The sequence below is a fragment of the Tursiops truncatus genome, chromosome 10 (assembly GCF_011762595.2).
Source record: "Tursiops truncatus isolate mTurTru1 chromosome 10, mTurTru1.mat.Y, whole genome shotgun sequence".
In the NCBI taxonomy this organism is placed as follows: Eukaryota; Metazoa; Chordata; class Mammalia; order Artiodactyla; family Delphinidae; genus Tursiops; species Tursiops truncatus.
In genome coordinates, this window is record NC_047043.1 from 20,312,066 (window position 1) to 20,332,577 (window position 20,512).

The 20,512-nt window shown below is 39.1% G+C and overlaps 1 protein-coding gene across 14 annotated transcripts in view; it reads left to right on the plus strand.

Annotated features, from left to right (window-relative positions):
- CARMIL1 (capping protein regulator and myosin 1 linker 1) overlaps positions 1-20,512 on the plus strand; it is a 434,292-nt gene that overhangs the window by 313,002 nt on the left and 100,778 nt on the right. For 13 of the 14 annotated variants that reach the window (XR_002178325.3, XR_002178324.3, XM_073810414.1 and 10 more), the window contains 5 exons: positions 1,133-1,236; positions 3,632-3,709; positions 3,854-3,930; positions 6,926-7,030; positions 12,075-12,144. Coding sequence is in view for 12 of the 14 variants with exons in the window: in XM_073810414.1 (XP_073666515.1) it covers positions 1,133-1,236; positions 3,632-3,709; positions 3,854-3,930; positions 6,926-7,030; positions 12,075-12,144 (434 nt within the window). In the remaining 2 variants the exon portion in view is untranslated. The remainder of the gene's footprint in view (positions 1-1,132; positions 1,237-3,631; positions 3,710-3,853; positions 3,931-6,925; positions 7,031-12,074; positions 12,145-20,512) is intronic. The other variant, XM_073810412.1, reaches the window with a different exon arrangement.

Below are 20,512 nucleotides of genomic sequence, written 5' to 3' on the forward strand. Positions count from 1 at the left end.
TCCTTGGGTCCTGCAGCCGTGACCAGTTCTGGCCTGACCCTCGCCCCTTATCCTGATGAAAGGCTCTGTCCATGTGCAGGCAAAAACTCCGTTCCCTGTTTCCCTTTCGGGTGGTTAAGATAGGCTGGGATTTTCACGAAGAATTTTACTGAAAAACAAGAAAAACAGAACGATTTATGAAAGTATACCCACCTTAGAAATAGCCGTATTTCCAAAATATACGATTTAGAACCATGGACTTTCAGTAGAAACATGAAGAGCTTTGCAGTATCCATATCCCAGTTATCTGAAGAATAATCATCAGTGATAATTGTGCGTATTGACCTCTTTGAATCCCAGGGAGGGACCAGCCTCTTCTGGGCTCCCATTTTGAAGTGACCTGATGAAAATCTACCCACCACAAGTTCCTGACTAACAGGCCTGTTTCAATTCCTGTTACCCACAGATAGTAGACCATACCTCTCTCTGCACAGAATAATCTTACCCTCCTCCTGTGTTCATTCTTTGTTTTTTGAGGTGGTATTATCAGTTTATTTCAGTTGACTTGAACCATTTATGTTATGTATATAAATAGTGTGTAGAGTGTTCATTATCAGTTTTTCCTTTTGATTGCTTCTTCCATGGTGTACATGTCATTAGCTCTTTGTAAAGTCCATTTCAATCTGAATTTTGCCTTGAGTATATAATATGTTAAGTAGAGCAGTACATTCCTGTATTAACTTCCAAGTACTTTCAATAGCCTAAAGTATCTGAATTTGCATCTGCATGCTTTCAATACTGTACATCAAGGCAAGAATCACCTGGCAGGATTAAGAGAAGGATGAAAATGCTCAGTTAGACTGCTTGCGTCATTTTAAGACTTCAAAGTAAAATCCTTTCCCTCCACATCATTAGAAGTAGAGCAAAATGAAGTTGATTCTGTTTCTTTCTCCTACTCGGTGAGTTGGTCGTGTCTGTGACTAACCTGTTCTTCCTGTCAAAAGACCATCCTAGAGCTGCCTTTTGGGGACAGGGCTTATGGTTAACCTCAGTCCTGCAAGTTGGTGGGGCTGCTAGACCATTTAAAGAAACTCACAAACCTCATTTTGGTTCCTGGAGTGGAAACTGAGCCTGGATCTCATCAATGTTGCAGGGGTGAATAGCCTTTCTCAGTCACTCAGTGCCAACCTGTTGACCGCCACCACTCTTAACCATCTGGACCTCTCAGGGAACATCCTTCGCGGAGATGACCTCTCGGTAGGTTTTCTTTTCCTTACTGCCATCTTCAAAGAAGCTGTACTTACTAACCCTGGAATAATTTCGAAACATATTTCCCCACATCTCCCTTTATCATGACACCTTCAAATCATTTAGTCATGAGCTTATGAAGAGTTTTAGAGAAATGTTCCAGAGCCTTCCTTTACTAAGTGTAGAGATTTTATCCCCCCTCACTTAAGATTGTTGAAGTTTAAATTCTTTCTGGAAATACTTTTTCTGAAGGAATTTTTTTCTCCACTTCAAAACATTATTGCACCTGTTAAAATTGCCTGATAAGAAAGATTGGAAACGTAAAATGAATCATTTCATCATTAAATAATATTGTTAAGAAGACTGGTGGCTTTTTAAAAGCATGGTTTGTGATGGAAAGGGGATATTGGGATGAACTTCAGTCCCATATTCCATGATTACAGTAGAGAGGGGGAGGGTTAGGAGTCAGCTGGGGCCACTCTTGAAAGTTTGAGTGTGAAGGCAAAAAGTTTCCCCTCAACTATAACAAGATTTTTCATACAGCTGAATCAGTAATATAAATGTTTGGCAGATCTTATTGATACAGTGAATTAGGTATGATCTCATTGCCAGATGGGGTGAATAGTCCCCTCTAGTCACAGGATAGAATTTAGAAGAAATGCTCCCTTACCAATGGGGTGGGACCCACAGCACATGGACCTCTTCAAAGGACCTTAATTTACATTCCATTGCTTTATGGGAGTGAAAAACACTGTGACATGTATTCTCATTTCTCTTCTGTTTTCCTTTCCCTGTAAGACAGGGAATGTTGCCACAGCCCCCTTTGTAGTTATTTTCCTCTCCCTTACACTTGAACTCATTTACATAATATTAGTACTTGCTTCCTGGTGTGCCGTGACTTTTTCAGTGTGTTGTCCAATTGTAGTTGTCACTTTCACTGATGATTCATAAATCTGCTCCCTCCCAAGATGAAACAAGGAGTCCGATGTGAAACCACCAAAACGTTACAGTGACAAACTAGCAGGATAGAGAGAAAGGTAAAAGAAGAGCCTGAAGATTAAACAAGAAGGGTGCTAACATAGGAGCATTGATAGTCACCCAAGACAGCAAAGTAGCCAGCCAGGAGTCCTGTCCCAGCTCGCCTCTGGGGAAGGGCAAGTGGAATGATGAAGCCGAGTGACGGTGGGCTTCTAGCCCCGACAGGCTGAGGTTCTGAGAGCCATTCAGCAGGTGCAGGGAGGGGCTTACCTGGCCCTGTGCTTTCCAGGAGAGCAGCCTAGCAGGGACTGCTGGAGAAGTGTTGGCCAAGTTGGGTCTTGTCACCACTTGAGGGTGACTAGAGCTTCCCCAGCTGGTGGCCAGGAGTAAACTCACAGGGCCAGGCAAAGACAGAATCAGATCTTCATTAAGTCAGAACAAGATTAGTTTTCTGAATCAGAACTTTTCATAATACAGTACATTGTATGTCTGGTTATTCTAAAACATTTACAGGCCAGTCTTTTGCTATTCTGAATTCCTTGGTCAAGAGTTTTCTCAAGCATCTATAGCTAAGCTGCTACACTTACGAGTCTTTGCCAAGCACTAGGACCTCTCAATGTAAGCTTGTTTGTTTTTGCAAGTATCTCGTGGCATCCAGTGAAGCAAAGCAGAATTCAGCTGTTTGCCTGGTGGCAGGAGCTGGGATTTGGTGGCTATTGGTGGATACTGGCGCCACCTGCTCACACAGGGCTATTAGAGAATAACAGTTCATTTTATTGTTTGGATAGCCTTGCATGGGGATGAGGGTATAGTCTAGGCATTGTGACACTCCAGAAACCGGAGGGTCTTAGTTATAAGTGAGATTAAGAAAAAAAATAAAAAGCCTAAAAGTGCTGTCAGGCCCTTTCTTGTTAGATTTTGGAAGTAACTAAGGATAGAAAAATTATTTTCTTGAACTGAAGAGAGTATAGCCCGAGACCACCATCCTGTGGTTCAAATTCAAATTAGTGGCTCCTTAAACACTTTCAAAAGTGATTAGCATTTTGATAGGGTGGCTGCAATTCAGGTGGTATTTCAATCTCAGCAGTTAAAATTAATTAGCACTGTTCCAAATTGTGTAATAAAAATGGAGCTAATCAGGAAAACTGAGCCATGTGTAACAAAAAGGGGGTTTGGTAGCCAGGACTCCATTTGGCCTTTTTTAAACTTAAACATACTTTAAAATATTCTTTGGGATTTTGCTCTCAGGGAAGGTAATGGAATGACAGAAAATTCTGCCATTCTCTTGGGAAGAGCAGAGGATGATCCTCAGTGGATTTGGGCAACTTGTTTTTAAAATATTAACTTAACATCGTGTGTGCATGCGCGAGTGTGTGCATGTGTGTTTCTGGATCCTAACATATTTGGTTTTTGCTTTTTATTCAAGTCCATGTACAGTTTTTTGGCCCAGCCAAATGCCATTGCTCATCTGGATTTGTCCAATACAGAATGTTCCCTGGACATGGTAATATTTTTTTATATTGCTCAGGGGGGGTCTCAAATACGGGGGTCCCATATTTAGATGGGAAACAATGGGCTTTCTTCCCAATAAAATATTCTCCGAGTCCTAGAAATATTTGAAAATAAGAGAGCCTTGTTTCTTTCCCAGGTCTGTGGAGCTCTTCTCCGTGGCTGCCTTCAGTATTTAGCTGTGCTCAATCTCTCCAGAACTGTCTTTTCTCACCGGTATGGATTTATTCCTGCTATCATTCTCATCTAGGAGTGTCTTTCTCTCAGAGAAAGTTGTAGTGAGATGAAAACAGAGTGATAAAGGGTGAATGTTGTGCATGAAAGGGGATGGTCCTAAATCATTATCTATGAATATTAGACCTTGAAAGTTCAAGTTTTTATTATATCTTTTTTCCCTGCAGGACAATGTTATTATCAATAACTCCAGACTGCCTATATGAACGATGTAATAATGTACTATTTCTCATATGTGGACAGGCATTCTCTCTTAATATGGTAAAGACCCTTTTAGAAACTTCTATGGGTGTTTCTCAATAATGCACTTTGAATGAAGTATCAACTGTGTCTGGGAGATAAAGAGAATCGTCACCCCAGAGCTCATGCATTCTGATTTGTAGAAGTGGAGGGCCCACCTAAGTACCTCACTTCTATCTTCCCGACTTAGAATTGTTTGCAAAATCAGGCAGTAGATTAGAAGCAAAAGTATTCACACACAGCAGCAACTTAGAATGGCAGAATGCAGAAAAATTATGAAGAGTACATGGGTTATGTAACTGGAATTCTGGAACCATCTAGTGTATTAATACAGTTCAACACTTAGCATTTGTAATTATTACCACAAGTCGTAAACAATATTTTAGTCATTATATGCTCTTTAATAACATGGAGAATTGCTTAATGTTAGAAATACCTCCTTTTTTATTGGTTAACTTTTTGAAAACTTTACATATTCAAAGGGATAACAGTCACTTGTTTGGAAAATTCACAATCCAGCATGCTTTATTCTACAATTATGCCTCATAGTGAGTTATTCTATATTTTAAAGTATTCTTGGTCCATTACTTCTACAGTATGTAAATGTCTATGATAGCAAAAATATGCCACGTATACCTCAATAGGATAAGATCAGAGAGAGTAAAATGTACGAGATAAAATGGTGGGAGAAGTTGAGAGTTTTCTAAGATACTTTATTTCAAAGGCCTTAGAGGGTATTAACTTGACCACCCAGACCACTCATGTATTTGAAGTCAGCTTATGAAGCCATGCTTTGGTGGAGCTATAATAGACTGAGGAACTGGGTTAGAAATGATATCGTAGGGGATAAGGATTTTCATCTAATCAGCTCTTTTGAATTCATACTACTGTGAATTCTGTAATGACTGGTCCTAAGTAGAGCTATTAAGCTTATAGAGCTGGAATTGTGCTAACAAATTTCCTTGTCTTCCAAATGAGAGGCTGTGATTAAACTGTTCGGTACCCACTACCTTACCTAGATATAACCATAGAAAGCCCTTAGTAATTACGTAGAAATTGCTGCATTTACACTGAGTTGTGGACTGTTAGCCAGGCTGTTCATACTTTGGTTCACAGATAGTTTCATAAGTGTAGCAGTCAGGATAGGTCAGATTGTTCCAGTAACAAATGATCCCCCCAACCCACCACCCTCTCCACAGCTTTCAGCAACAGCAATTTTGCGACATGTGCCTTATGGGTTAGCCACATCACTCTGGGAGGCAGAGCAGCCTCTTTCTAGTACGTTGACAGTCACATAGTAGAGGAGAAAGGATCATGGTAAAACTTGTCTCTGGAAATCACACACATCACTTCCATTCACATCCCATTGTACTTCAGGGAATACAAGGCAGGTTAATTTTTTTGTTTTTCCTGAGATTTTGGCTGCTAGCCACTCTCAATTTATTCGTGGTACCAAGACCCCATTTCTGAAGTCTGCCAAAGTCTGCTCATCAGAAAAAGAATGTATATATATGTATAACTGAGTCACTTCGCTATACAACAGTAATTAACACAACACTGTAATTCACCTTTACTTCAATTATTCAATTAAAAAAAAAGAAAAAGAAAATGAACACGATATACAAGCGTCTGTCGGGGACCAGAGTTGTTTTGAAACGTCTAATATGTATTCTACCAGAATTCTCTTCCCTCTTAACTGTATTTTTCATCCTCTTAAATAGATATTCTGGTTGCTTAGGTATTTCTTCTCAGCCTGAAATTGTCCTGTTTTAAAACCTTTTTCAAATATTGACAGGTTTCCTAGACCTCTGTACGTAAAATATTGTTGAATGTTCTGTGGTTGAATTTGACCCCTAGGACTGCCTCTGCCCTGAGAGTCTATGATTCCCTCCACAGAATATGAATAACTCTCATTGAATAAGCGTTTACAGTGCATCAGGCTAAGTGCTGTACTTACTCAGACCTTCCAACAATTCTATCAGATAGAACAAAACAAACAAAGCATTCGTATTCCAATTTTGACTCTGGAATCTTTTCTTAAATCCTCATAGTGTTGACTCTGTCTTCTTATTGAGTTGTATGATTTGATTCATATACTTCCCACTGGAATAGCAAGGGGACGTATTTGGAGCTTATAAGCATTTCTTTTTGGAGTTTTGTCTTTATTCTAATATTTGGCCTGAAATAATTAGATCTGTGATATGGATATAAGAGCCGAGTAGGATATTTGTCATGCAGGCTTCTTGCCAATCAGACTTGACATCTGGTCACAATCCCGTTGCGTCTGAGACCTGCTGCATCTGAAAACATAGCCAGACACAGGTAGTGATCCTTAACAATCTGATGCCACCCAGTGGGAAGGCTCTTTAAGTTGGTGAGAAATATGTATCTTCTTTGACTTATTTCTTAAAAATTCAAATATGGAGTTTCCTGAAGAACTGGGGGGGGGGGGAACACAATGAGTTCTTTGGCTACAAAGAATAGGAATAAAATGTTTTAAAGACTTAATGACATTTCTTAACCTCTCCTACATAATTTTCGAAAGTACACTGAATTAATTTATTTAACTTTCAGACATTTTGTTTCTTTTTACCTTTAAATTTCTACTGAAACACAGCCAGTTCATGGATTATTTCACAGGGTTTGAATTTACCGATGAATAATTGTGCCAGTGTGGAAGTGGGGTGCAGAGATGGAAGTTTAACTGCATGTAAGACTCTCATGTTTTGTTTTTCAGGAAAGGAAAAGAAGCACCCCCATCTTTCAAGCAGTTTTTTAGTAGTTCTCTGGCTCTGATGCAAATCAACCTTTCAGGCACAAAACTGTCTCCTGAGCCCTTAAAGTGAGTGTTGATTCATTTTTTCCAGAGCGTTTTAAAGTTCAATTTGTTATTAGGAATGTGCTTGAGGGAAGGGAAAAAGACATACAATCCTAAGACAGACAAGGCAGATAAAAATGCCTTTTTACTTTGGGTCACAAAGGAAGTCAAATTCTTTCTGAGTACATTGTATGCTGTTGATATTATTGCATCTTCTATGAAAAAAAAAATCTTCCTTTGGTTTGTGACCTTGGCAGTAGTCACTGATTTATAAAAGTTGTGTTTCTGGGTACCATCACCTTTCTTTTGACCTCTGTTCAGTCCATTTTAGGTATATTCTTGTGTGCATTTTAAAATCTATTCTCAATATTTCTACTAACAGTAATAATCAAAGGCTATACACATGTGTGCAGCAGAAACAATTTTTAGGTGCTTTGTTTTCTGAATTACCTAGGTATCTATTTGTTTGGTATTTTTACTTGGCAGGCAACTTATGGGTTAATATCCTTAGTGTAGGTGTCATGGTAAAGTTGAACTTTTTAGAATAATTTGTTATCCTTGAATTTCTTTTCACCATTGCCAGAAATAATCAAAAGGACTATAGAATCTAATTCTCTCTGAGTCAAAAGAACATTTTCAAGTAGTTTTGAATATCTACGTTGTCAGGTGTGTTCAAATGTATGCAGATTTCTCCTTGCCTCAGCTGACATGTAAATCACATTCAATTTGTTCCCTTGCAATTTGTATGAAATGTTAAAATCAATGTCTGCTATTCGTTCTACTAGAAAATTAATCATCTAATTTGTAAATTGCCTTTTCTTTGCTTTTTGAGAGGTGTGAGATTCTTGATTAGTTTTCCACAAAGTACCATATGACTAAAACAATGGAGGCCTTTAAGAACAGTTGATCCACCTGTGCAAAAAAAAATCCTGATGCTATGGCGGCCTGTTTTTAAAAAAAAAGAGGAAGATTGAATCTTTGTAATAGGGATCTCTAAATATAATAGCTGCAAATTGTAAAAACATGATTAGGCTGTATGGATGTTAACAAAGCTATCAGCATCAATATTCTAAAGGGGATCCATTATAATTTAACCATATTCATTCAACTGATATTTATTGAGCATTTACAACAGACTAGATGCCAGGAAGGCACTGAGTAGAAAGCAAAACCAGACTTGCTTTTATCCCATCATATCAGTGGGAGATTAGCATATTCAAAGTAGTTTTAGTGATAGGTACATGGTATGCTAATTCAAAGTTGCTGGTTCCTGTAAAAGATAGAGTAGTTCTTCATTGATTAGTACAATTGATTTTATAGAATAATCCTCACCACAACAACCCTGGATTTACTGTACTTTATTATAGGTCAGTGTTAAATCTTGTGACCTGTTGTTATTTATGTTGATGTTTAATAATAAATCAGTACTGGCAGACCTCGGAGATGTTGCGGGTATGGTTCCAGATCAACTGCAATAAAGTGAATATTGCAATAAAGCGAGTCACACAAATTTGGGGGTTTCCCAGTGCATTTAAAAGTTATGTTTACACTATAGTGTAGTTTATTAAGTGTGCAATAGCATTATGTCCAAAAAAATGTACATATCTTAAGTAAAAAACACTTTATTGCTAAACAGTGCTAACCATCATCTGAGCCATCAGCGAGTCGTAATCTTTTTGCTGGTGGAGGGTTTGAAATATTGTGAGAATTACCAAAATGTGACACAGAGACATGAAGTGAGCAAATGCTGTTGAAAAAGTGGCACCAATAGACTTGCTTCATGCGAATTGCCGTAAACCTTCAAGTTGTAAAAACACGCAACGCAGTATCTGTGAAATGTAATATGATGAGGTATGCCCGTAGTCTCTTCAGGTCTGTGTTTTACTCAGTAAGAATTTTAATATGAGGAAAAAGTCTTCATGGCCAAAGATTCTGTAAACAAAATTCTGGATGTACATTTAATGTGATACTATAATTTGAAAAGATATAACAAAACTGAGGTGCTTGGGTTTGCCTGTGAGGGGGTGAGGATGGAAAGGAACTTGCCAAGCACTGCCCTAAGTTAGACACACAACTGGGTGCTTACCCACACACTGTCACCTGCAGTGTTGACAACAGCCGTGGGAAGGTATCATTATCCCTATTTTACAGCTGAGGAAATGGAAGCTCAGAGAAGCTAAGTAATTTGTGAAAACTCACTGCCATCGCAGGTTGGGTTTTCTGGGAAGCCAAGTTAGAGATGCAGATTAGCATGTAGGATGTTTATTAGGAAGTGCTCTTGCAATCCCACCTGTGGAGGGGGAGCAGGAAGAAAGCAGGATGGGACAGAGGGCAAGTTGAACTGGGACTATCACAGTGAAGACCTCAGCCAACCCGATGGGAGCTTTGTTGCTAGAATGTCCCTGAGCTGGGCGACGAGGCTGGGCCTGCATACCCCTGTGTTGATCAGTCCTTGGATACAGGCTGCCCCAGAAGCAGATGTGACCTTGGGCGAGGCACTTGTCTTGGGCTGAGGCAGCCCCCAAAGAGGACCGACAGCTGAGGGGCCTCTGGGAGGTACATTGCAGAGTCCACTGCTGTCAGCCAGCGGACACTGGCTCAATCCTGTTCCTAAACCCATATTGTATCCCCAAGCACCAAGAGGGGCAGAGGGAGGCCCTCATTTCTTAAAGGGAGATCAGTAGCCATAAGAGAGAAAGCTAAAGAAATGCAACTTCTCTTGATGTAATTGCTTATTTCATAATTGTGCTTTTCCTTGGAGGCTCTTTTCTGTCCACATTAAAGTATTTCAGGGCTTTTTAAGAACATGGTGACGCTGCCAGAGCCGTGGAGATGATAATACAAATTCTTCTGTTAGACCTACTAGAGAACGGACTTGAGGATATGGGGAGGGGGAAGGGTGAGCTGTGACAAAGCGAGAGACAGGCATGGACATATATACACTACCAAACGTAAGGTAGATAGCTAGTGGGAAGCAGCCGCATAGCACAGGGCTATCACCTCAGTGCTTTGTGACCGCCTGGAGGGGGGGGATAGGGAGGGTGGGAGGGAGGGAGACGCAAGAGGGAAGAGATATGGGAACATATGTATATGTATAACTGATTCACTTTGTTATAAAGCAGAAACAAACAAACAAAAAAATTCTTCTGTTAGTCAGTTTGGCGCTAATGATTGAGGACCAAGAGGATGGCGATGTGAAGGCAGTTCACTCTGGGTTAAAATAAACAACACACCTTGTGATGGAGTTTTCCCCCAGAGCCTGTGATGCTTTCTTGTAGTTGTTCTGTTTTGTTTTACTAGGGACAGTTTCTGTGGGTTATTTATATTTGTCTCATGAGTCGTTACCTCTTAAACATTGGCCTTCTGTAGTTAAGTATCTTAAAGGACACCATTTATTTCCTTGTCCTTAACCTACTCGTCGGAAAAGTAGGAGGAGTTTTCCCTCCATCTAAGCATTATACAAATACAATGTTAAAATATGTGGCTAAGTCCTAGAAACTGAAAACTTAGAAATGTAGGGACCTGTTAGGTAATGTCCTGACTCTCCCATTTTGCTGATGAGAACCTGAGACACAGAGAGGAAAAGTGATGTCCTTCAGGCTACCCAATGCTCAGTAACAGAATCAGGACCTGAGGACAGGCCTTTTGGTTCTTAGTACCAATAGCTTTCAGTAGCTCAATACTGCTAAGAAAGAAAGGACGAAAAGGCACTTTTTAGGAAAAGAGAAACACTTGAATAATTAATTGAACAGAGGCACACACACAGATGAGACATGCCCAACCTTTTTCATAGGATAGTGTTTTAGAAGAGAGGACAGTGAACTGGATTAAAGGAACGAAGAGACAAAGAGACACGCAGTCTCCTCGACCTTCTTACCCACAGGGGTTGTTTGCGCAGCTGGGAACAGCCAAGTTCTTGCGCTCTGCCCACCTCGGGGATTCGCTCTCAGTGGATGAGACCAGAGAATCAGTGGATGGGGGAAAATCTCAGAGACTTTGGCATGAAGTAATTCCCTACTTGCCCACCTCCCCCTTCCCCTGGGGTATTTTTGGAGTCTGCTAGTAGAGGTGCCTTTCCTGGGAACATAGAGAACAGGTAGTCACCCCCAGGTGACAGGTGCCTTGGTTCTACTCTGTAGTATTTACAACTGTCTGCCTTGCGTTGTGGTTATTTGCACACATATTTGTTTCCTTTGCTTGAGATTGGCAGCCCTCTCCTGCTCATCTTTGTACTCCTCACAGGGCCTAGTTGAGGGTCTCTTTTCCTTTCGGTGTAATTAATGGATGTGGGTGCCTGTATGAAATTTTTGTTTCAAGCCTGTTCGGTGGTGTTGGACTTTATAGGACTGACTTGTAAAAGTGGAGTTAATTTATTCTCTTACCTATGAGATCCACATGATGAGTCCAGTCTCTTCCATAAGCAGTTAAGAAAAATCCTTTGCAGAGCGGTGATGGTGTTTATCCTGTGCCCAGCTAGTAGCTGGATAGACAGGCAGGATCCTGCACTCAAACTCAAGACTAGTACCTTGTCTTCCATGCTGTACACCCTTACCCATCCCACCTCTGCGAGTCCTTTAACAAACTCATCTAGATATGATTTCACATCCTGGAATACTCTAGAGCCTGCCTTCCCCCATTAACATAACCCTTAGGGAAAACTAGCTTTACTTTGCTATTCTAATAACAATTGCCTGATAATATTCTAAACATTATTAAAGGTGTTCTCAAGCAGATGCAGGGGGCAGTTTATCTGTGATGAACACAATTTAATTTCAGTGTGCAATTAGGAGCACTGTTGGTTTATTTCCTGAGGAATTAGCAACCCTGTCGGGTTTCGCATTTATGAGGGACCTGCTCTGTGTCAAACAGTGTTTCCCTGTCATTTTTGTCACTACTCTTGGTGGGCGGAAATGCAGTTGGCATTTTAAAAAGTGAGACGCTGCTTGCTGCTTGACCTGTGATTCAGAAAAGGCCTTCTTCTTTCTCTGGGTTTTGTTCAGTGTGCTTACACATTTTTAGAGCAACAAGTGGAATTTTTATCTAAAGTGTGTGTGTTTCCTCCCCTCAGAGCGCTGTTATTGGGCCTGGCTTGTAATCATAACTTGAAGAGAGTTTCTCTTGATCTCAGCAACTGTGAGGTAAGAACACCTTTAGATGATGCACTAGAATAGATAATAGCCTGAAAATTGCTTTGTCTTTTTCCTGGAAACAGTGTGATACTGTGATTCCAGACGGTATACAAGGAGCAGAATAACACACTTTATGGAAGTTTCTGATGTTCTGTATATTGTCAGTTTTATCTACAAACAGCCACGGAACACCATTCAGAAAGCAGTCAAATGTGCTTTTAATGACTTTTCTTTTTCTCCCCTTCTTCCTGCCAGTTGCTTAAGTATTTTATGATGAAACTTGGAGATATCAAGCCTTAAACTAGCTTTACCATCAGGAAAATTGTACCATACAGCCTTCCTTGCAGGGGCCAAGATGTGTAGAGCCTAACTTGGATTTGGAGAGTGTGAAAGGGAAGATCTTTGTCATTAATTTTGCTTTTTAATATCTTCATTTTAAAGCAGGAAAATTAAGATGCTTCTCAAAATTATAGGAACTACAAGCAGTTTCTATCAAAGTACACACAGAAGAATTGAGACTAAAAGCTTCTACATTTTAGAGGGTACCTGAACTTTTTCGCTATCTTGAAACTTTTAGTTTGTGTGGAGATTAGTAAGAAAATACCCGGGTACAAACTATCCAGCTCTTTAGAGCCTGACTTTACCCACCGTGTCAAACTTGGTGCCTTTTCTCAGGGCTGGAGGTGGGAGTTTATTCATTCCTATTCTTGGGCCTTTATACCCACTCTTCTCTCTTTCTGGAACACTCCTGCCATGTCCCTCTTTTCCCCAAGGCCTCCCTCTCTTTGAGGATCTAGTTCAGGTGCTGTCTCCTCTGTACCTGCATCAGATTCCTACTGTTTGATCTGAGTTTGGCCATGACTAGCTATGCAATCCCGGGTGAATTACTTGATAGTGTTACATCTCAATTTCTGCATTTGCAAAAAGGAAACATTAGTGCCTCTCCTAGTAGGTTGTTATGAGGTTTAAAAGAGCTCTTCTTTGAAATGTGATGCTTAGATCGTCCGGTACCTATAAAGGTTGTTCCCTATTGTTGCTTATCTGTCTGTACGTTTCTTCCCTGACTGCTTCAGCACTTTGTGGTCTTATTTTTTTCTAATTGTCTAGTACTTAATGACGGTGACATGCATTTGGACACTGAACCACGTGTAGTGCCTTGCACCATTATTAAATTGGCTCCTGTATGCTTTCCCAGCTGGGCTGTGGCTTTATGGAAGGCAGTATTTGTGTCTTACTTTGCTTTGTGTTTCCTTTAGCCACTAACAAAATGCAGAGCAGTAAGCCAACACTAAATATTGAAGATTAATGCTTTACCTCTCTGAAAATTCTAGAAACTGACAAGTCTGAAATCAGCCATATAAATTGTTAGTGCAGGATTTTTTATTAATTTTGAGCTGGGGTGAACGCCAACTGTGTGTGATTTACTAGTCTTTTTGTTTGTTGGGGGGAGTGGGGGGAAGGGAAAATCTTAAAAACCTAACCTGGCATTGTGAAATTTTCATGTACAAATTAATGCTCTTTCATTTATAAAGACAGACCATAAAACAGAAACTAGCTCTGGTAATATGAATTCATTATTTGTTTACCAGCACTTAATATTAAGGGCATGCCAATAATAAAAATTCCTTATGAGGGAAGGCATAAGACGAATGAGGATAGAAAGGGTTATTCTATTAAAAAAGCAAGTTGGTATAACCTTGATTGCTGTTAGATCAAAATACTGAATTAGCAATAACCTATATGCTTTACTGTCCTGATTGAACATCACGATTGCTACCAATATAACATTATTCATTTAATTCTGTAATCATAACTGGAATGGACATAAGTGATCATCTGATTCTCATGCTTATTGATGAGGAAACTGAGGTCTAAAGAAGCTGAAATAATCCAGCTCACTAATGGCAGAGTCATAATCAAAGTGTGCTCTCCCGATTGTTGTTAATACTAGTAATTATTAGAATATCATACAATTAGACATTTTCTCCTCAAATAAGTTGATAGGTACCATATGCCCAAAGAACACTGTGTTAGATTGTCACACAGCTTCTTTTTTAAACTCCTTTGTGATCCTATTCAGAATAACTTTCAGAGACAGTTATATTTGGTGAACCATATAAAACTGACATTTCTGTGGGTCAAAAATGGCAGACAACTATGGAGAACAGTTTGGAGTTTCCTTAAAAAACTAAATATAGAACTACCATATGACCCAGCAATCCCACTACTGGGCATATACCCTGAGAAACCCATAATTCAAAAAGAGTCATGTACCACAGTGTTCAGTGTAGCTCTATTTACAATAGCCAGGACATGGAAGCAACCTAAGTGTCCATCGACATATACAATGGAATATTACTCAGCCATAAAAATAAACGAAATTGAGTTATTTGTAATGAGGTGGGTGGACCTAGAGTCTGTCATAGAGAGTGAAGTAAGTCAGAAAGAGAAAAACAAATACCACATGCTAACACATATATATGGAATCTAAAAAAAAAAAAGGTTCTGAAGAATCTAGGGGCAGGACAGGAGTAAAGATTCAGACGTAGAGAATGGACTTGAGGACACGGGGAGGGGGAAGGGTAAGCTGGGACGAAATGAGAGAGTGGCATGGACATATATACACTACCAGCTGTAAAATAGATAGCTAGTGGGAAGTAGCCGCATAGCACAGGGAGATCAGCTCGGTGCTTTGTGACCACCTAGAGGGGTGGGATAGGGAGGGTGGGAGGGAGACGCAAGAGGGAGGAGATATGGGGATATATGTATACATATAGCTGATTCACTTTGTTATAAAGCAGAAACTAACACACCATTGTAAAGCAATTATGCTCCAATAAAGATGTTAAAAAGCTATTTTACACAAATGGAAGAAAAAAATGGCAGACTACTGGCAGTTTCATGTGGATCCATCAAATGCTAGTAGACTTTTTCCTTTATAATTTTTCTTAATAAAGTAGGAATCCAGATCAAATTCTGATGGTAGGATTGACCATTATTGTGATGATAATTCCAACTTCATTTTGGCCATTCATTTGTGAATTATATGATAAAATGATACTGCTGAGGTGGGGACCCCTTCATACTACCTTAGTGCCATGGTCCACCATCTTACAGCTTGAAGCACAGTACTGGTGACCACGTTTATTACGTCACACATTGTATTGCTGCTCATAAAAATTAATGAAACACAAAATTATTTTTGTAAATTAAGGTGTCTTGTGACATTTTTCTTCTTAAAGCTAGATGTCCAGGTTTAACTAGGTTTCACTTTGCTCATCTTCATGATACAGTAAACCCCTTTCCTATAAAGGTACTAGAAGTTACAGTGTTTTCTGTTTAGAATGCTTGGCACTTAGAGTATTAACTCCTACTCCTTAAATCATTCATTGCTTCAGAATTTATGTAATGCTCTTGGAAAAAAGCGTTCACTAACTTGGAAGTTTAAGATTATGCATATGTGAATTTTTTCTGTTCATTCTCTAGTTAGCCACAGTAGACACAGCCTTCTTTACTCTTATTATCATGCCAGTCAAAACCATGGAAGAATTCATCACTTAATGATGAATAAAAAGAAACTGATGATCAGATAAATGCCCCCACCTGTGGTGGGTTGGGGGGAAAGGAGCTTCACCCTGATGCCGTAATCATCTCGGGAAGTCATTTCTACAGGGGTGGCTTACTCAAGGTGAGGGACTGACAGACCTAAAAGGTCAAATGTCTGTTGTATAATACTGGGGAGTTTCAGATGTGGGCACTGTATGAGTTCAGTGCCCCCTACAGGTACCTCTAAGTACACTAGTCTACCCAAACCATGGAAGCAGAGAACAAATGTGAAATACGTTGAAAATTTTTTTCATATTTATAAATAGATTACTTATTTTATTATAAAACAGCTGCTCTCCACTGATTAACTTTAAAATTAGGTTTATATGGGTGTCATAGAAAGTAAACGACCATCATCTAAAATCGTGGTTGAGTTTATTTGGAGGACAGAGACTGTAACCTTGAAACAGGAATTAAAAGTGTCTAGACAGGAAACTTAGAATAACTTTCCTTAAGCAGATTATTTTGTTCTTACCATTTACTGATTCCTTTGCTCTTCACGTTTACCTTTCTTGGTGCGTTACCCTTCAGTACTGCCCTGAAAGAGGCATTTCACATTCATCAGTTTGAATGAGAGAGATTCACACTTCATGCTATTAAAGAAAAAAGTGTCATGCAGATATTTATAAATTACGGAGTTGCTTTCCTACGACACAAACATCCTGGATATTTAGAAACTTCAAAATTTGGGGCTGTAATCTTTTGCTCTGTGAGGGCTCAGCTAGTCAGTACTGAAATTAACCTTTCATTTACAGATAACTTCTCTACTTAGAGAAAAAACTTACCTGTTTCACATTAATTATGTTATCATTTCATTTTCTTGGTCTTTTAGTATCAGAAAAGTTTTCTTTGAGAAGAATAAGAAAATGACTCCAAGTAGTCATGGAAGGAAAGAGAGTATCATAGCAAACAAAGGGTGGGCACTTTGGAATCCAAGAGGTTCCCTTCTTTCAGCCCTCATTTTTCACCTGTGGAATGGGGATTATACAGTCATCCCTCAGTATCCGCCGGGGATGGGTTCGGGGAGCTCCCACAGATATCAAAATGCACAGATGCTCAAGTCCCCCATGTGATATAGTGGAGCACAATAAATACAGTTGGCTTCCATATCTGCAGGTTTTATATCTGCTTATTCAACCAACCTAGGACTGAAATTTCACAGAGGGCCGACTGTAATAGTTTGCTGAGATAGTATTTGGCATAATACCAAGCCTAGGGTAACTATCTTTATGAAACTATTTTTAAAAAAATCACCTTCAAAGTTGTTTTAAATCTCTCAAGAATAATTAGTCTCATCAGTTTATAGGCACACCTGGTTTTGGACACAAAACAGCATTACCCTCTACGGCCAGGCTCTGAATGGCCTCTGGCTGATCCCAACTCACTCTCAAAGCGTAAGGACTTAGCATCTGTGCAGATGTTCAGAGAAATGTGTATGTTCCCTTGTCCTCAAGGTTAGTTCAAAAACAAGGGTTTCAAAACTCTTTATATATGGTGATAGTGATGTTGACATTCATATGCATTCTCCCCATGTACCCCTCTGCCTGAAAGGAGGCAATGGGTGTATGCATCCTGGCTTGTGTTTAAAAATCTTATTACTTCATAGTCATGCTTCAAGGGAAGAATAAGTCAGTGCTGGGACTGAATTCTTCAAGCTTAATCTCCTTCCAGGTGAGAGAGGAAAATCTCTGATACTTCAGAGAAGACGTAAAGGCTAGCCATACTGAGGATTTGGTGCAGTCTGGATGTGGAAGTTGGTTCTTTTAAGGAGAAATTTACCTGCACATTCTGCCATATTCATTGCAATGTGCTTTGATGATGAGTAGAAAAAAGAGCATCAGATATTAAAATTTGTAACAAGTAGGACATTGCAGCAAGTCACTAGTAACTTTTCAGACAGTTCCACTCAATTTGATAGTCATTCAGCCATTCAGTCATTCAGCCATTCAGTCATTCAGCTTTGAGGTGAGAAGGCGGGTTTGCGTGTGTGTGTTGAGCATCATCATTGCTGTACCCCTTGCTATCACTTTCCTATTAGGCTGGGTGTGGAATGCAAAATGGAAAATGTTTCACCACAGGATGGACATAAGCAATATAATGCATGCAACTATTTGGAAATGCAAGTATTTCCATTCTCTTGGAAATGACAGTATATATATAGTTGACCCGTGAACAACACAGGTTTGAACTGCATGGGTCCACTTACACGTGAATTTCTTTTCACTAAATACCTCCTACAGTAGTATATCGTGGTTGGTTGAATCTGCACGTGGGGAAGGAACCATGGATACTGAGGGCCAACTGTAAAGTTATACTTGGATTTCTGATTGTGTGGAGGGTCGGCCCCCCCAACTCCGCTCACCCCAGAGGTGTTCAAGGGTCGATTGTATTATATATCTTTCTTGGGTTCTAAATTACCTTTTGGCATCAAACCCTGCTAGCAAGGATATGTTGAACTGGATCACGTCAAACCATTTTCTGTTCTTGGAGAATCTTACAGTATTCACAGTTTCATGTGAGAAAATTTCCCAGGATGGAAATTATTTTTTCATTAAAAATGGAACCCCTATAGAGGACAAGTGATAAATAGGGAGGTTATTTTATATTTAAACCTGTAATATTTGCCACCTCTTTTTAAATGGCCAGTGCTCTTGAGGAAGGAAAATGAATCATTAAAAGTTCTCTAGATTATAGTTTCCTTGTTTCTGTACCCACGGTGGATGTTTTTGTATTAGATAGAACTATTCACTTAGAACTATGAGTAACAGCTGAAATATTCCACCTTCCTTGAGTGAGACCACACTTCTCTCTTGAAAGAAATGTGATTTTATTTTTAACATTTCAAAAAGTATTGAGTGATTCAGTCACATTTACTCCTCTTTGATCTTGCATTCTTTTTAAATAATGCTGGTGTGTGGGATCCAAATGAGGGTAATTTAAAACCAGTTTCACATGCATACATGCAGACACAGCCTCTAATTATGCAAATTTGTTTAAAAGGATTTTCATTTACAGTAATGGAAAAGCTTTTACTGTTTTGGGAAAGCCTTAAGCTTTGGGGGAATTTTAGGCATCTAATAACCTGTGAGTTCAATCGAATGTTCTTGTGACTGAAGGTCAGTTATTTTCTTATTTAAGTTTTGGATTTTTGTTTTGGGAGTTTATTTTAGTTGAAGTGTTTTTTCTGACTCTGCCTTTTTACATCGTGTGTTGATAGACGTCTACTTCTCTGTTCTTATTCTGCTTACTTAACATTTTTTGTTTTTTCTCCTTGGGCTTTCCTTAGCTTGGCCATTGTGTAAGTACTTTATGAATCAATAAATTAGGGTATGTTGACATTTTTTAGTATTGGAAAATGTTAGTATATGCTACAAGTATCAGTCTGTTTATTTGTAAAATAAACAGAATTGAGCACTGAAATCTCACCTTTATTTTCCGTTTTTGCAAATGGACTATTTTTACTATACATTATGATAAGAAGTAGAGATTTTGTTGTAGAAATTTGACTTCTCAACAGAGAAATCACTAACAGCAAATAATGAAATTGTAAAAACTTATGTTTGTCTTCTCAAAAGCATAATTTTTTTCACGCGCTGAAAATCAAATTATATTCCTTGGAAGTGTTTGCCTAAATTATTTCTTGCTTTAATGTTGACATAGTCTACATATAACATTCACTTCTTCAGATATTAACGAACTGTGACCTGGAACAGTGTTTCTCAAATCTATTTGTGAAGAACCTGGTTGTTGTTTTAAAATTTACAGCCAATCATAAACCAGTACTTTGGCAAAAATATAATAAAAATGGCCATAGCTCCACACACTGGATTCGTAGCCCTGCAGCTGTGGAGTTGGTTGGCCTTGGTTTCCCTGAAGCGTGTAGACCAGCCTCCTGGGGAGGTCTGCCTCTGTGTGACACTCCCCGTCAGAGTTCACATCAGGCACCTCACCGTGACCTGCTGTTACCTGAAAAAGTAGAAAGGACTGAATTTAAACACTCCAGCTGAAATACTCCTGAATAAAGCAATTCCAAAGATCTGTGCAAAATTCTACTTAACATGTAAGCAGCCAGGGAAATTGGCAGGGTTTGGTCCAGAGTACCGCAGACATATTTCATCTAAAATAGTGAAATAAGGATTCTTTAAATGTTTACATCAAAACTTGAACAAGTAGAAAGTATTATCAATTTGGTGTAGAACTTTTACATAATTTAAATTTTCTTAAGTGAATAGAGAAACTACCAGGTTCCTTGGCATATGGTAGCTTCCCAATAAATGAATTTCTTTTCCCTTATTAGATCGTAAGTTTACTGAACAAAGGGCCACAGCTTGGGAAACTGCATCCTGCACAGTGTTTTACACATAGTAGGAACTCAGATAGTTGCTGAACGGAAAACAAAAATACTCTGACCTCTGTAAAATATGCTTTTGGTTTTATGGGAAAAGATGAAAAGGGTTTTATAGGTCTTTACTGTCTCCTTTGGTTGTTTTGCTGCTACATGGTGGAGAGTTATACCTTGAAATCTGTAATAATCAAATAAAATAGTAGCAGTTTCTAATGTATAAAAGGGATTTGTTAGCTTTCCAAAAGTCAGAAATGAAGAAAATTCTTGTGTGTTGGCGGAGACCATCTTGGCAATGGTGATGGGGAGTGGCCTCTGTCTTCTGATTCTTTTTCTAATGATTTTCAGACTTACGTGAGATGGGAAACCATATAATGACTAGTGATTAGCTTTTTACACTGATGATAGCTTTTTTGGAGTTGATAAGTT